Source organism: Nothobranchius furzeri, chromosome 9, assembly GCF_043380555.1.
Source record: "Nothobranchius furzeri strain GRZ-AD chromosome 9, NfurGRZ-RIMD1, whole genome shotgun sequence".
Taxonomy (NCBI): Eukaryota; Metazoa; Chordata; class Actinopteri; order Cyprinodontiformes; family Nothobranchiidae; genus Nothobranchius; species Nothobranchius furzeri.
In genome coordinates, this window is record NC_091749.1 from 69,336,728 (window position 1) to 69,353,977 (window position 17,250).

The following is a 17,250-nucleotide window of genomic DNA, read 5'->3' on the forward strand; positions in this document are numbered from 1 at the left end:
ACTGTGCTGTGCAAATTGAACAAGATGGAAGTCCCAGCATCTACAGGAAACCAACTCATACAGACCAGTATTTGCATTTCAACTCACATCACCCACTGGAGCACAAAATGTCAGTCATCAGGACTTTACACCATCGGGCTGAGAACATTCCCACAAAGACTGAGGAAAGGGTTAGCGTTAGAAACACATCAAGAAAGCTCTCCATAACTGCAGATGCCCTAACTGGGCCTTTGTGAAAGCAACAAATGGGCCATTCCCATCTGTACCGGGTCGGCCCGGGCCGGGTAGCGTAGGTTGTTTACATATCTGGATGGCCTGGTATTTTTCCGGGCCAACCAAGGCTCATTCTCAGCCCTCTTCTCGAGGGGGTCTGCTTCAGGCCGACCAGGGCCAACACACCCACTGCTGACAGCAAATTCACACCTTCCATTAGAGCAAGCCTCTGATTGGTGGGTAGAATCAGCCCACATGGGCTTAAGGCAAGGATGTGTGGAACCAACCGGGCCAGGCTGGGGCCGACTGGGGCTACCCGGCCCGGGCCGACCCGGTACAGATGGGAATGGCCCAAAAGAAGTCTGGAGGACTGTCCAGATCTTTACATCGGGGAAACTAAACAACAATTACACAAGCGCATGGCACAGCACAGGTGAGCCACCTCTTCAGGTCCAGACTCTGCAGTCCACCTACACCTGAAGGACAAGGGACACACTTTTGAAAACGACATTCTAGACAGAGAAGATAGATGGTTTGAGAGAGGAGTAAATGAAGCTATCTCTAGCCCTTTTTACAAGAGACACCATGCCGGCAAATCTGCGTAATATTACCGCAATGCCGTTGCGTGACTTTTGCGGCATTCGTCCCACCTCGCTTGGTTGTAATATTGCGGTAACAGTCTGTCTTATAAACGGCTATTGCACCATTGTGCAACAGAGGGAGGTGTCATGATGACGTGGGGAGTTAATGCCGAGCTCTGGCCGGCAAATGTACTGAAAATGAAAGTAAACACAGGCAATAAGATTTGCTTTTTAAACAAAATCAGCTGAGACGGCAAACTGGAGCGCCACAGCGCTCCATAAGCATCTCTGTTAGAGCTGAAGTTCGAATAATCAGAGACTGATGGTGACTGACACCTTTAGGAGCGGCTTGTTAAAAAAAACAACTTAACAATCACAGCTTCAATCACAATAAAAAGCAAGTTATGTCCAAGATAAACGGAAGTCCACGGCATCGCAGAGACCGCCCACATACCCGCTTTATGCCGCCATTGCCTAATCTTTTATAAAAAGGACAAGATTGCGCCACATTACCGCCACAGTTTTGACCACTTGTAAACGACTAAAGGGCCCCTGATGGCGGCACGACCTTGCTGCAAATTGACGGCATTGTTTTGTAAAAACGACTCATGTCAAACGTGAAAAGCCCACTTTAAATAAGGGAGGAAGGTTAGAATTCGCTTTCCAGTACCTATAATGCAGCTCTGAATTTCATTCCTAATCAGTTTCAGTCTAGGTCACAACTTCCTGCATCTAATCAACACAACAACGCTCTCGTAATAGAGGCTAACGACTTATCCGGCGGTAGAGAGGTGGGGTATTCAGAGTAGTTTCTGCTCATTAAATAAGAGAATGCTACAGTTTTTAAACTTGAGTCTTTCATATTCTAGTCCAACAAAGCTCCTCGAATGTGAAGCAAAACATCTTCAAGAAACCAAAGTCCAGTTGCCTCCATTTGAACCCTTTTGGACTAAAGAGCACAGCTACTTCTAAATTAAATGTATTAGAGCTGAATGATGTGATGTTTGATTTGTACGTGACCACGATAGTTCCATAGTCGTCGGTTTTAACATGTTCTCGTCTAACGTTAGGGTGCCTGACACGCAGCAATCCACCAATCACAATCAGATCACAGAAGCAAAAGGGGTTGGTCATGTGATATTTTGCTGTTTCCTGATTAGTATATTTTTATTGACACATAGCCAAATCACAATTGGGTCAAGCTACACACATCAGAATAGAGCTTGGGACTTTTGACTAATTGGCCAACAGGGAGCCTAAGTCACGCCCATCTACTTCCGGACAATGGGTTCCCGGAAGAATGAAAAAATGAATGCAAGTCAACGGGGCTAAAAACGCTATTTTCTAATCCGCTTCTTGTGTGCGATGGATTTCACTATGGTGTCCGAGAATTTTAGAGACACATTTTGATACCAAGAATGTGCTTATTTTCGAACGGGGGAAACTATTTTAGGTTTTGTGTGAAAATAAGTCCAGGAATACAAATGCGCTTCACGAAAGTGACGTCATCGAACCAGACACGGAGAAAACTGAGGAAAAATGACTAAGTTCAGCAAACGTCAAATCCTTCCCACAGGAGGAAAGAACCACCATAAATCTGATGATTTCAGACGAGTATCCGGTACGGATAAAGCATTTTTGACGATTACGAGCATGAAACGAGTAAACCTCGTAAATATCTGTAATCGTGCTGAAGGAAAATCCTCATTGGGTAACTGACTGTCTTCACGCTCTGTGATTGGTCAGTCACATAGAGCGCCCGCCCCTCCCTACACACAAAACTCTCTACCGGGCCGGGAGCGCAGTCCGTCCGGCTCATCCACACACACACACAGACAGTAACAGATCTCGCTGTGATTGCTTCACTGTTGCTCACGTTTCTTCAGTTTTCCCTAGGTTTTCTTCAGCTCGCCTCTTTTTTGGTTGAATATTTAAAGTTACTTTTTTCGTAACTTACATGGTGCATTTGACAAGACAGAGCTGACGTGCTGCATCAGTCACTCACTACCTCGGCTCCGGTTGTTGTTTTTTTAACTCCATCTCTCTCCCTCTCACCCTCTCTATCTCTCTCAGACACACACACCTTAATCAACATTGTTTTGTTTAACTTTGTGTAGGGCAAAATGCCAAGAACGTTAAGAAAAAAATCAGTTAAATCAAATTAAAACAAAAAAATATACAAAAAATTGTGTCTGATTCTAGCATTTCATATTTCCTAGTTCCTACTGCATGAGTTCAGATGTATTAATCCATGCACTTAAATATTAATGCTCTAATTTAATTGAAACACTTGTTCTGTAATAGTTTCTTTACTATTGTGATCAAAAATATTTAATCTCAATTCTGAGGCTGCTCTGTAAGTATTTTTCAAATAAACAATACACATATCAACTTCTGATCATTCCATATCAATTTCAGACTTAAAATAATATATTGATGTAAACCACGCCCACTTCCGGGTTAAACCACGTCCACTTCCGGGTTAAACCACGCCCATTCCGAGTATAGATACAGATAATTTAGTTGGTTGAACAGATACAGATACAGATGGTGGTGTACTCGCTCATCCCTACTAATTAAGAACTTTTACAAGCTAATAAATCTCAAAGTACTTGACTGGTGAGGTCGAAACGCCCATCATTACTTTTCATTTAAATTGCAGTAAAACAAAAATGTGTGATCCAGGGCGTAAGGCAAAGCGGATTAGAAAATAGCATTTTTAGCCCCATTGACTTGCTTTCATTTTTTCGTTCTTCCGGGGACCCGTGAGCCGATCGGAAAGGGAGGAGACTTATTAAGCTTGGTTTATGCTTGACGCGTCCGCGAGGTTCGCACGGCTCCACGCGTCAAAATTGCGTCATTTTAATAACCACGCCCCTCCACACGGCCCAAACTTTCCGCACCGCGCACCTAGGAAATTTTCTAACCACGCGGACGGTCGGACACGGAAAAACATGGCGGACTGGCAAGAACTAGTATGGCAGAGGTTCGTAAATACAGACATTTGTATGATTCAGCTCTCAGAGATCACCGTGATAAACATGTTGTTAATAATTCTTGGAGAGAAATAGCTCGCACTGTCGGAAAAGATGAGGACGCTGTTAAAAAATGCTGGAATGCCATGTTGTAAACAGTAATTTTTACTTCTACTATGGTGTAGTGTTGGATGCATGCTGTAGAGCTCCATGCTGCCCCCTACAGTTTGGGAGAATATTGGCTCACCGCAGAGACGAGCCGCATGAACCATAAACGCTGCAAGTTGTGAAGCGCGTTCCATCCGCGAGCCGCATCACCAAGCGGAAAGTGAATGCGTCAAGCATAAACCAAGCTTTAGGCTCCCTATAGTTGATGTTTTTGCCTCAGCAGAGGAGGAATACCTTCACCTATTGGATCTGGAAGGATGTCAAATACAAAAAATCTAATATTTAGATTACTATTATTAGGTTTTCAGCGGTATACTTTGTTGGATTATAGGCATGAGACTTGTGGACTATTTCATTGGAGCACATTAACTGAACCCACGTGTACATGAAAAGACCGTTTTTGTTCGAGATGGTCCTGTTCTAACTATATGAGACTTCAAATGATTAGGCATTATTTTACATTTCTGAGAAGTTTGACAAAAGTGTTTTACTGGTTCAATAGTTATGATTTTATCATGTCGCAAAAAACACTGATTTAACCCTGAAGAATGTCATTTACCACCCGCCGGAGGTAAAACACCAGCGGGTTAGTTGTCAAGATGGCAGACGTGCAGCAAAACCTTCAGTGATATTTAAGAGCAGGTTCACTTAGAAACCATTTTTTATTTATTATTTTTGATCGGTCACTCTGAGTTTAAAAAGAAAATAGTCTCCTACACCTATCTCTTGCATTAGCTTCTGACAGAAAATAGACGGAGAATCTCTAGGATTAGAAAAGCCTGACAGGTCTACGTCACACTGTCACTTAACATTCATGGACTTACCCATCTTGAGTCACGACGAGGAAGGCTGTTTTTGGTTTTGCGCCCAGGAAACAACAGAGAACGTCTATGCTAGTAGAAGCTAACTGTTAGCATTAGAAATCCACCACACAGCAGAACTCTTCTAGGCTGGTGGTACTTGTGGAGATAAAACTTCAATGTTGCAGAGCAAACGGAGTCAGTAGTAGTCGTGTTGCTGTTAGCCAATAAGAAGAGAGATGCACAAATATCAGGAAATAACACTCACAATCCGGCCGTCTGAAGCTACCTTCTCCTCCAGCTGACTTCTACTTCCTCAAACAGGCACACCTGAGATTGTTTTCCCCCCATTACATGGCATTCATTCCTACTAGAGACCACTGCAAAATGCATTAAAATATGAGTAAAGTTTACCTTCAAAGCTATCTGGTGAAAATTTCTGTCTTTTCGAAAATCAAGTTATCACAGGTGTAGGAGAAGAATCACCATGTTACATTTTCCAATATCCTGCAGCCCAAACTTCCTTTATTTCATTCAGCTTGGTCTCCAGCTTCTCCTAGAGTTGTCTCGCTGTCTGAATCGTGTAAAATGAGAAGAGCTGGAGGGGGGGGGGGGGGGGGGGGGGGTTAAAACACCCTCGCATTCAGAATTTTTCACCAGCAATCTCAGCTCAGAGATGCTAGTTTTGTGGTTTTGCTGATTTAAAAACTGCATTAAACTCTCTTTCAGCCACATTCTGCAACAGCACCTGCTTTCAATCAAACCCAGCCCCCCCCCCCCCCCCCCCCCCCCGACAAGAGAAAAGCTCATCTATTAAAGAGATAATAGTTTTTCTTTGCCTCCAGTGTTCAGAAACACACATAAATAAAATATTTTGTCTGAATGGGAAGCAGATGGCGGGGCTCTTGTACCACACATGGGGCACTGGAACCGGGTCTCATCCCAGCTCAAAGCCACATCTGGATCCCTCTATTCCACCTCTTCCATTAGGCTGATCCTCCGGATGAGCTCATGAACCCAGCCTAATGGACGCCAGGCCACGGGCACTGGCTCATCTGATGCTTCTTTCTCTTCCACCGTCTCCAAATCGGTTCAGAGGCTTTTTGTTTCTGACTGAATCTCCACAACTGTGTTGCTTTTTCATCTCTAACTGAAGTCATCTTTGCTTTGTGTTCTGAAATCTTACAGAAGAGTCAAACCCAGCCCGGCAAACTCGATTCCTGAATCCAGATGAATAATCGGCGGTGGGAAAGGGAAGGGGTTTAAATTTCTTCCACAGTCACCAGACAACAGTCACGGTGGTCTTGTACAGAAGATGAGTTCACAAACACTTCAGAAACACGGAATACGTGCATCCAACACGATAAAAGGAAGTCTTTACCTGCTAGCACCAACAGCAGCTCCCCTAGAGACTGCTGGTACATGTCCAGAGCCTCCAGATCGTCTGATCCACTCTCCTCCTTTAGGTTGACCAAACATTCAAAACAAGTCAGTTAATTTACTGAAGTCACAAATCAGAATCAGAAGTTTTTCTTGCCATATGTGTGACATTCGTTCTTTCATTCTTTCTTTCATTTCATTCAAAACATTCATTCTTGCTGATTCTTCACATTTTAGCTGAAAACAAAATAAACAAGATTAATCTACGGCGGCCAAAGGTTCGAACAAACTAATTAATCAGCACATTTGCTGACTCTCTTGGTCAGCTTGCTTCTCACACCAAACCCTCTGTCAGGAATCTTGGCGTGACCTTTGACCCAGCTCTCACCCTGGATTCTCATGTCAGTTCTCTTGTTCGCTCTTCCTTCTTCCATCTCAGGAACGTTGTTAAGCTGGTTCCCATTCTGTCTCACTCTGAACTTGAGACAGTTCTCCACACCTTCATCTCCTCACGCTTAGACTACTGTAACTCTCTTTTCACGTGTCTGAGCAGAACCTCCCTGAACCGTCTACAGGTGGTTCAGAACGCCTGTGCTCGGCTTCTGACCAAGTCCTCCAAACACACCCACATCACCCCGCTTCTCCTCCAGCTTCACTGGCTGCCAGTCAACTTCAGGGTTCATTTCAAGATCCTGGTTCTGGTCTATAGGGCCTTTCATGGACAAGCACCATCTTACATTGGTGATCTTCTTAGTCCCTACACCCCCAGCAGGTCCCTGAGGTCCAGTGATCAAAGCCTACAGGTTGTGCAGCACCAGGCTAAAGGTCAAAGGTGACAGATCATCTGCTGCTGTGGCCCCCAGACTCTGGACCTCTCTCCCCCTGAGCCTGAGATCAGTGGACTCCTTTAAGAAGCAGCTGAAGACTCACCTGTTCAGGCTGGTTTTGGTGTGACCTTCTGCTGATTCTTCATCACAAACTTCTCTTCATGCTGTTTTTCGGTCGTTGGCTCTCGTGATTACCTTTTTCTTATTAATCTTTTTCTTCATTCGCATTTTTTATCTAAAATTTTCCATTTTTATTACATTTTTTAAATCACTTTAATTTTTGTTGTTCTTGTGAAGCACCTCGTGATTTTTACCTTGAGATAAATTTTCTTCTTCTACGCATTTGTGAAGCTTCAAGGCATCCAAGAAAGTCAAGCAACGTCCTCCTAGAGGAAGTCCTCCAACCATCTCAGTTTGGTGATGACCTTTCTCCCTGAGGGAGTGCCTAGTCAGCTTGGGATCAGGAATTGTCTGGGACAAAATTTCAGCCCTGGAATATCTCAGTCTGCCCGTCCAGGTGCAGCTGAATCTACGAGCGGGGAGCTGCTGTCAGAAAAATCTTCTAAAGAATGTTCTCTGGGGGTTGACGGCCGACACCGGTCTTAAAGCACACCTGCTACGGGGCCAAAGGCTGATTGGCAGCATCCCCGGTTGAACTGCAGAGACCTAAAACTAAAAAGCACCTCATCTTAAAATATTGACGTTTTGCATAAACACAATGCAATTGTCAGTGCCTTCGTCTTCCGGCTCTTGGAGGGTGCAGGCGCTTTTTTCCTCCTCTCCTCCATATCTTATCCTCAAGGCCTTTGTCTGTCCCTGTGTGCTGGGTGCACGGCTGCTTCTGCATTTTTTCTGGAAACTGGAAACTGAAATTCACTAAAATGGACCTGGTCAGTTGGTCACTCAATGCGATTGATAAAATTTTTTCAACGATGAGAATGGGAGAAGGGGCTCCCGGATGCCCCGCTGGGACAGACCCAGTTGCACACATCATGGACTCCTGGAAACAGTGGAACATGATTTGTTTATCTCAGCTGTCTGTGGAGGACTCTGAAGACGTGTGGATATTCGTGGTGTTGGTGTCGGGTTTCCTGCTCATTGGCCTTGGAGGTTACCTGGCTTACTGGAAAATTAACAAGCTGTCGAGGAATATTGGCCTGATCCCGGAGCTCAGAGATGGATTGCACCGCGCTGTGAATTCACAGACTCACATAATTGTCGAGATGAATCGTAAGCTTGGGACTTTGGCCGAGATTCATTATTGGCACAAAGAGGGATGCCATCAAGGAGAGAGTGGACGAATCAGCACGGATTGGGATCGTTTAATGTCCATTATTGGGATTTTGAGAGGTTGAGGACCAGCAGACTGTAAGACAGAGAGGAAATTATCTCTGTCTGGCCCCAAAACAATTTCTAATTGGAATCTGGCGTCCTTGAGCCTGCAAGGCTCCAACGAACCCCACCCCCCCCCCGCCCCTCGGAAGATAAGTGGAATGTGCCATTGCTATGGCAACTCAACTCTTTCTCCTATCCCAGCCTGGGCGGGACTGCGGGAAGGCCGCTGAAACGTTCCAGGGTCACTGCAACCCTCCAGGCCTCAATGCTCCTCCCCCTATCCACACTGAGGTGACATGCGCTGCTTATCGTGGCTGCAGGAACTGAAGTGGGGATAGTCCCAACCCACCACCCCACCTAGTGGACACTTATGTTGTGTTGTCTGAAGTCTGTTGCATATCTGTCTGAGGTGCATTTTTGCAGAGCAAAGCTGCCCTCCCTGTGGAGGGTAACTCTGAAGTGCCTTTTTCCCTCCACCTGAACCAATCCTCATGCAACCCTCTTATCTCTATTAAGGCGGCGCGACTCAGGGTTGCGAATGACCACAGTCACCAATTCTTGTCATGTGTCTTGCCCATGTATGTCTGATCTCTGAATTGTGTGTACTGGAACTCTAATTTCCCTCTGGGATTAATAAAGCATCTTTGACTTGATTTGAGTAAAGCTATGATTCTACTTCAGTAACCATAGAAACACCCAAATAAAGATCTAAAAGCACTGAAGCAGCAAACACCTTTGGCCGCTGCTGCTCAGTACAACTAGGGCTGCTCGATTATGGCAAAAATAATAATCACGATTATTGTGACTGAAATTGAGATCACGATCATTTAGGACGATTTTTCAATTTTTGTTGATTTTATTTGTTTTTATTCAGTCAAAAAATTGCTCAGGGCACAATCAGGACAAAAATAAATAAGAAACAAGATGATCACTAAAATAACTCCTGATTCCCAGTATAAAAAGACCAATATACTTATAGCTCATAGTCTATGACCCAAGGGCTATAGACCTTGGTTTAACTCATTTAAGTCTAACCAGTACAGACCCAAATATCAATATCTTGCAAATACTGACAGCAAGAATTATACAGTGGCATTTATAACAAATACATGCAAATTGATGTTCACAAAATGTTGCATAACATTTATTGAGTCGTGTCAAGGTGCTGTAGGAGCGTGTACTAGCACCGTGTCCTCAGAGAGATTAGTCATTATTTATCAGCATGAGGAACTTATTTCTATCTATTTCTACCTTATTTATAAACTATTTATTTACAAGTCGTCCATCAGTTAATGTAATAATTGTCCCAACCACAGCTGCACCCCCCACCCCCAACCCGGTCTCAGCAATCGGGTCAAGCTGCACGTGTGTTAAGCGCGCCGCACGCGCACATTTAGCCGTTTTTAGTGGCTCAGGAGTCCGCAGGTGCGGTGTGTGGGTCACTCACTCAGGTTAATCCAACATGGAGCTGGCTCTGTGAGCCGTTTCTTTAGCGACTGACACATCACTACATCATTCCCTTTCCTAATGTCCTGAAGAACGGTCCGGAGCGCAGGCGGAGTGTTTAGCTAACCTGCAGGAAACGTCGACGACAGTTATCCAGAAAGTAGCTAAGGGTTACCAGAGATGTTTCTGAGGTGTTGGCTAGATGCTTTTAAGATTTAAAAAGTCAAGAAGGGGGTCTGAAAAGCTGTTAGAAATAGCGTCGAAGTCGCTAAGTTGGCAACACTGTGGGAGGAGCGCTTCATTTTCAACTCAGGGCAGCGCAAGTGGGAGGAGCAAATAATCGGCTTGTTTTGTTTGTATAATCGTTCAAAACTCAGATCGTAATTGTGATTAAAATTCGATTAATTGAGCAGCCCTAAGTACAACTATGACGCTTTAGACAGTTGCTACCTGAGCAAGCCAAGTAGGGTTTGATTCATCTTATGTTGGTTTCATTTCCTGCCTTGTTCCTTCTGCTTTTAGAAGATCTCCACAACAAGACAGCTAACCTTAGAAAGTGCTGTAGAGGCCATCTCCAAGGCAGCCAGGAGGCGCGGATGGTTCTGAGACATTTCTGCCACAAAAACAAAACAGAAGACACTCATTTGAGTCCCTCGGTGTCCGGTAGGTGTCCTGCATCCTCTGATGATGTTGCTACACCACGATCCCTGAGCTTTGTTTAGGTGAAGTAGGCCAACATTAATCTGCACCCGTAATGAAATGCTCCTAAAGGTTTTTTTTTAAAGTGATGTCATGGCCTCGTCTCACACCTAACCTACGACCCCGAGCATGTCTGACGTAACGATATGATGAGGGATTAGAGGTTTGTGCTGTAGATGCTCCCAAACCTGAACCACAACAGAACATTCATGTCCAGCATGAGTCGACAAACCCCAGAGAGGAACCAGGTGTATGTTGGGATCATTTAGGTGTTGTGTCCCTCACTGGACAATGTACCCTAAGAGTGTGACAATTGCAGTTCCACTAAGCAAACCAGCTAACAGGTGAATTTCCCACCTCCTACGGTGGGTAAACTTCACACCTCACTTCCTCTCTTCGGTTTCACAGCGCCACATACAGGCCTGGCAGAGGTACTCCAGAGTTTGTGCTGTTTTCCAGTGATGGGAATAACGCCGTTTAAAATAACGGCGTTACTAACGGCGTTCTTTTTTTGGGTAATGGAATAATCTAATTAATTACTTTTGCACTGTTGCAACGCCGTTACCGTTACTGGGGACGGAAGGTTGTGCGTTACTATGTGCTTGTCGAACGTTGAGCAACCAGGGTATCTGCAGGTGTAAGAGAGCCAAATTTAAGACTTTTTAAGACCTTTTTAAGGCCACTTTGACCAAATTTAAGCTATTTTTAAAATTAAATTCAAGCTATAATTTCCAGTTATTGCCTGGAACCGGTGCTAACCACGTCGCGAACGTGGGATTAGCCATCCAGTTACCATTAAACTTGCACTTCCCCATGGCGCAAGCTCCCACTAGCTTAACCAGCTAATGCGCTCATCTAAAAATAGCCCCCCTTCACAACCAACTGCATGTGTACGGCTCCGCTTACGCCAACATCGTACACAAAAAATGCTGAAGACTAACTAGAAATTCACGAAAATTTTATAGAAATAAAAGAATCTTGTTTATTGGGTCTTAGGTAATTTAAGACCTTTGGATACTATTTAAGGATTATTTGTCATTTTTAAGGATTTTTAAGGCCTTAAATTTGGAAAAGCAAATTTAAGACTTTTTAAGACTTTTCAAGGACCCGCGGATACCCTGGCAACAGTGTGAGGCTTTCTGACCGCCACACTTCAGCTGCAGCCAGGGAGAGAGAGAGGTGTCGGTAACACGCTTACAAACACGATGATGATTGGCCGGGTGGCCGGAGACCCTCACCGTCTCAGTCACTGCATGCTGTAGACCCAACAGAGCAGTGATGGGAATAACGCCGTTTAAAATAACGTTACTAAAAAAAATATTTCGTTCAGTAACGAGCAAACTAATTAATTACCGTCTTCTTTTAACAAAACGATTGTTTCTGTACTGATAAGGAAATGCGTGCGTTAAGCAGCGCGGTGTGTTGAAGCTGTCATCAGCTGATCAGGAGCTAAAGAGGTAGATGTTTTCATCCAAGCGCATCACGGCCGTGAAGCCGTGCTCTTCTTAGCGTGACAGCGGGACGTCCCGAAGGTCCGCTCACCTGTTCACCGCTCAGACGTCACGATCTACCTTCCTAGATCATCCAGCTGTAACCTGTTTCTGATCATGTCTTTAGTCCCGCTGTAACACTGATGCATCAGTCTCAGACGTCATGGAGCTCAGGTGTTATCACAACTACCTGTGTGTGTTCACCACCCAGCTTCAGCTCTTCTGTGTTTGGGTCTGACCCACGTTAGTAAATGTGAGTCCTCCATCAGGCTTGTGCCTCTTCTAGTGTCATTTTAAAGGATTTTATTTATTTATTTAACCGTTACTAGATTAGCAGCAACAGAAATGCTGCTAAAAACATACAATTATGTGAAGCTGGATAAATTAGAATACTGTGCAAAATTACATTCATTTCTGTAATTTAACTAGACTGAGAGACCATTTAAAGGCTCGGGAACCTTTGCAGGTATTTCTATTTGCTATTTTAAATTTTAGCTGATTGGGGTCTTGTTAAATATCACACAGTGACCTTTTAATAGTCTAGATAAGTGTAATGCTCCTGTTAGTAGTTCCTCCTGTTAAGTGCTTATTTATTTAAATTATTCAGGTTCATAAAAAACGTTTGGACATACATTTTATTATGTTCCAGTCATTAGTCATTTATATTTCACTATTGTAGTAATTTATAGTAAATTAAGTAAGTTTAATTAAGGGGGAATCCATTTTTCTGGCATTCTTTAATGAAAAAAGTAACTACGTAGTTATTTTTCTTGGTAATTAGTTACTTTTATAATCTTGTAACTCAGTTAGTAACCGAGTTACTTTTTTGACAAAGTAATTAGTAACTATAACTAATTACTTTTTGAAAATAACTTTCCCAACACTGCTGTTTTCTGTGTTTTGGCGTGGATGCATTTCTCTAAAAAGAACTGTGTTTACAAGGATATTTCCAGAAACATTAATTAAAAGATTGTTTTGGAAAACCGGTGTTAAAGAGCAAGTCACCCCCCTTACCAGAGTGTTACTACGCTCCCACTTCCTGTTTGAAAAATGCAACAAATGCTGTTGCCTAGCAGACCGAGAGGGTGGAGCCACTAACAAACCCACACACACACACACACACACACACACACAACGACATTGTGACATCATATGGTATCAGCTAACATTCTAGGGTGCCTCTTAGCCAATAGCGATGGCAGATTTAAATTCAAATGCAGTGCAGAGTTTTTACCTGACAACGGCACAACACTGACAGTTTTAGGCAGAAAATTTAAATTTGAACTCAAATGCACTAAAGTGCTAAACTATTGACGACACGTGTCTGCAGCACGATTAGACACACATTTATATAGTTTACCAGGAAAATAAAGTTGATTTGGGGGCGACTTGCTCTTTAATGTGTGGACAAGGATCAGGAATGACTGTAGCTGAGGAAGCAGCATTTTAACGATATGTTGGGTGGTTTATCTACAGTACCTGCAGGTGATGTCACTCAATGTGGATGGAGTCTCTAGTCTTTAGAGCCAGGAGTTGTTTGGCTAGCCTGACTGGTAAATCATCGTATTACCTGTTCTGTGATGTCTACAGTTTAGTTCCAACTAAGCGTCAGAATTACTACGCTACTGTATTGCTTCTTCCTGTTCATAGACTCCGCCCACTCTAAGTGATGCAACCAGTAGGTAACTGAATGAAATATCACTTTGAAGTGTCCTGTCATGTGGCAGCTGAGTGAATAAGGCTCCAGCTGGGGTTCTTTACCTCGGAGAACATCTCTAGAAGTCCGAGCCTCCTCGAAGCTTCGCTTGTTGTCCGATGTGAGCAGAGCTTTCAGCTCCTCGGCTCTGGACACATACTGCCTGACCTGAGGGAAACGTTCTTACATTTGTTTGTATCAGAAAAGCAGTGGAGTGCAGAGAAACATGGGTGAAAAGAGAAAAGCAATTTGAATCTAAAGGGGAGGAGGGTCTCCTACCTTCTGCCTGATGGCGTCTTTACGTTGTCGGTCGGCTTCATCTACAGGGAAAGAAATGTTTTATCCTTTTCAGGCTTTTGTGTCTGAGCAGAGACAGAATACGAGAGTTGTTGCCAGTCTTACAGTAAATAGCAGGGACAAAGTGCTCAAGGGCACTGCAGTAGAGAGAAAGAGCAGCGGACCGCTCTCCCTCCTGGTCCTTCTGAACGGCCTGCAGCACCAACTCTTTCTAAAAGAAAACAGTTACTCTGACGCCAACTGGCCTGAAGAACATCCACAGAATGGTAACAGAGTAAGGATTCACAAGCATCTCCAAGATTCTCCTCCTTTTACCGCTTTCACAATGCTGTCTGCACTCGGCATGTGCTCCAGGTCCACAAAAGGGTGGGCGAAGAACTCCGCAAAGGTGATCCGGGCATCGGGGTTTCTCTCCAGCAGTCTCAGCAGAAGGTCCCTGCAGTCCTTGGATACCCTGGCTCCAGGAGGCAGCTGGCACACCAAACACAACCTTATTATGTTGCAAGCAGCCCAGAGAGACGGCCCATTGTTGCTGCAGAGTCTCCAGCCTCAAAGGCCGTATCGATGGCGGAGCTCGTGCTAACGCCACTCGTCAAGTCTGACGTCTGACACGCGAATTCGAACAAGGAAAAACACACGGACTCAGCTGTTCCAACACTCATCAACACGTTTTAGTGTTTGGCTAAAAATTCAACAAGGAAACAACGACTTTAAAGATTTAATCAGATTTCTGACACCAAACGTCTAAAAACAATCGCTCGACATTTATGTTGGCTTCTCTTCTGCATCAACAGTTTTATTCCTGTTTGTTTCCATAAACCGGGGAAGATTTAGTAGAAAACCAGAGGAGTGCACCACCTAGTGGTTTGATAACAGATTGCTGAGTTCAGTAGTTTTTGACTGGCCACTTTATTAGAAACACCTGTTACTATGAATATCTGATCAGCCAATCAGATGGCAGCAGCCCAACATCCTCAGGCATCTGCTGAAGTCCAAACGGATTATCGGGATGAAGAAGGGGGACACCTGTCTCCAACAGCAGAAGACCACACCAGGTGTCTCTCTTGTCAGCTGCAGTAAGTGGAGGCTAAGTTCCCACAGCAACCAGAACCAGAACCTCTGAGGAGTGTCTCCAACTGCTGCTTTGATTCACGACACCAAGAGTTTAGGCTGGAACCAGAAGATGTACCTAACAAAGTGGCCGGTTTGTTTTTATTCTCAGACGCTCTGACGTCTTCACTCTTCATGCTTAATAACTCCTTTGTTTGTTTTTTTTTACAAATACAAATGAAGTTGTCAGGGAAACGGATTTATTGCTCACCTCTATAGGTTGATTACTTCGGATCTTGTCCTCCAGCTCACCGTAGGACTTGGACGCAAACGGAGCGCGTCCAAACAGAGCCTCTGTGTGGACAAAAAAGAAAAGTCCAGGTGAGTCATGTAGAAGAAGACAGGATGCATCAGCTGGTCTGCACTATAAAATACAAAACCACATCATTCTGATTTTATCCTATTTGAACTGAAAACAGAGTATGGCATGTCTCTCTCCCTGTTTGTCTCTGTCGCCTTAAAAAAACCACGTCAGGGACACAGACACAGCCTGTCCCATGTGAGAGGCGCGTCTCTCACGAACACCGAGGCATCCTGAAGAATGCCGTTTGGAGCTTGTTGCAAGTAAAATGGACAGATCCCTAAAATACACGCTGATCATTTTTACACCGATGATGGTTGTTATCTTCTTGGAAAACCTGAAGTGTTTTTCCAACCCGAGATCATGGATCCAGAGCCAAAAAGCCACCAGGTGGATAGAAGTCTTGATCCCGGAGAATTATTTACCAGGTAAACATGAGAAAATCCACGTCCATAATAAGCTATGTCTGTCCTTCTGTTTGGATTCTGACAGAAACCTGTTTTAGTGTGGATTCATTACTGTAACATTCATTCTATAAAGAACCCTTCACCAGCCTGACATCACATGATTAATGACACAATCCTGCTCCGGCCCACTGAGCACGCCCTTTCAAGCCTGCAGGTCCAATAAGCTGATTGTGTTTTCACTTTGAAAAGGTGACCATGTCAGAATGTTATTAATCACCACCGAAGGAGGCTCAAAACACGGCAAAAGGCTGCCATGTGTGTGCGTGTGTGTGTGTGTGTGTGTGTGTGTGTGTGTGTGTGTGTGTGTGTGTGTGTGTGTGTGTGTGTGTGTGTGTGTGTGTGTGTGTGTGTGTGTGTGTGTGTGTGTGTGTGTGTGTGTGTGTGTGTGTGTGTGTGTGTGTGTGTCCTACATAACTCATTAATCTGACAAAGATCTAGAGGTTTATCGCACAAAATCTGGATCACATTAAGCAGACTGAAGCCGTTTTAAAGCAGCAACGGGACACTTGTTCTAGTCTGCACTTGGACTAGCTGTTAGCTCATCAATCCCACAACAAAAACTACACAATCCCAGCCCTGGGGGACCACTGCCTTCAGACTCGAGCTGTTCTCCTGCTCCAACGCACCTCTTCAGCAGCTCATTGGTTCCTTCAGGAGCCAGCTGATCACCTGTTGATCAAACCAGGTGTGTTGGTGCAGGGAACACAGAGAACATGCAGGTTGTAGCCCTATCTATTTCTCTAAAAAGAGGTGGTGGAGGAAGCCCTCTAACAAGTAGTGTAACTGTTGTTACTGTTTATTTTTCGTTTGTAAGACACTGGGTTGAAAAGTAAGGTTGTTTTGTGTTTCCTGTGTAGCGTCCAGCAATGGTCAGTTAGGCACTGTTTGACCTTTCACCATCTAGTCAACATCTGGTCAGAAAGGAGACACAACACTGCATGTGTTCCCTTTAAATGAGTCTGCTTTCATACCAGCTGGGATTCACAGACTCTGCTAGTCTGACAGATAAACAATAACTTTCTTTCCCCAAGGTCCAAACCGTCTGACTCCAGAAGAAACAACTCCAGTTCGAATCAATTGCTAAATTCAAGATTGATTTGATGAATCAATATGAACTCCTTCTATGACTTATAATCTAGATAAGTAGAAATAAACAAATGTTTATTAATGATTATGATAATTATAGTATAATGAAATGCTTCATTAATCTGTGCACACTGCATGGATGTTATGTTATGTTGTCTACTAGAACCTGCCATGTGTTCACCATGTTTTGACGACAAGGTTCCACACCTGCATCCACACACAAGTACGGCTAAGTTAAACCATGACACACACAGGATTAACCCAGTCAGAGCATCCTGTATCGAGAAGGCGTGTTTCGGAGTTGTCTTGGTAACATCTCTCAAACCTGTCAGCCTCTGATTGGCTGTCCAAATCATAACACAGGGTACCTGCAGGTTTA

General features: G+C 44.1%; 1 protein-coding gene across 3 annotated transcripts in view; it reads right to left on the minus strand.

Annotated features, from left to right (window-relative positions):
* Positions 1–17,250, minus strand: part of ulk3 (unc-51 like kinase 3) — a 38,201-nt gene that overhangs the window by 13,810 nt on the left and 7,141 nt on the right. For all 3 annotated transcript variants that reach the window (XR_011521663.1, XM_070555155.1, XM_070555156.1), the window contains 7 exons: positions 15,229–15,311; positions 14,223–14,378; positions 14,013–14,118; positions 13,890–13,930; positions 13,676–13,778; positions 10,274–10,338; positions 6,119–6,197 (listed from right to left, as the gene is read on the minus strand). Coding sequence is in view for 2 of the 3 variants with exons in the window: in XM_070555155.1 (XP_070411256.1) it covers positions 6,119–6,197; positions 10,274–10,338; positions 13,676–13,778; positions 13,890–13,930; positions 14,013–14,118; positions 14,223–14,378; positions 15,229–15,311 (633 nt within the window). In the remaining variant the exon portion in view is untranslated. The remainder of the gene's footprint in view (positions 1–6,118; positions 6,198–10,273; positions 10,339–13,675; positions 13,779–13,889; positions 13,931–14,012; positions 14,119–14,222; positions 14,379–15,228; positions 15,312–17,250) is intronic.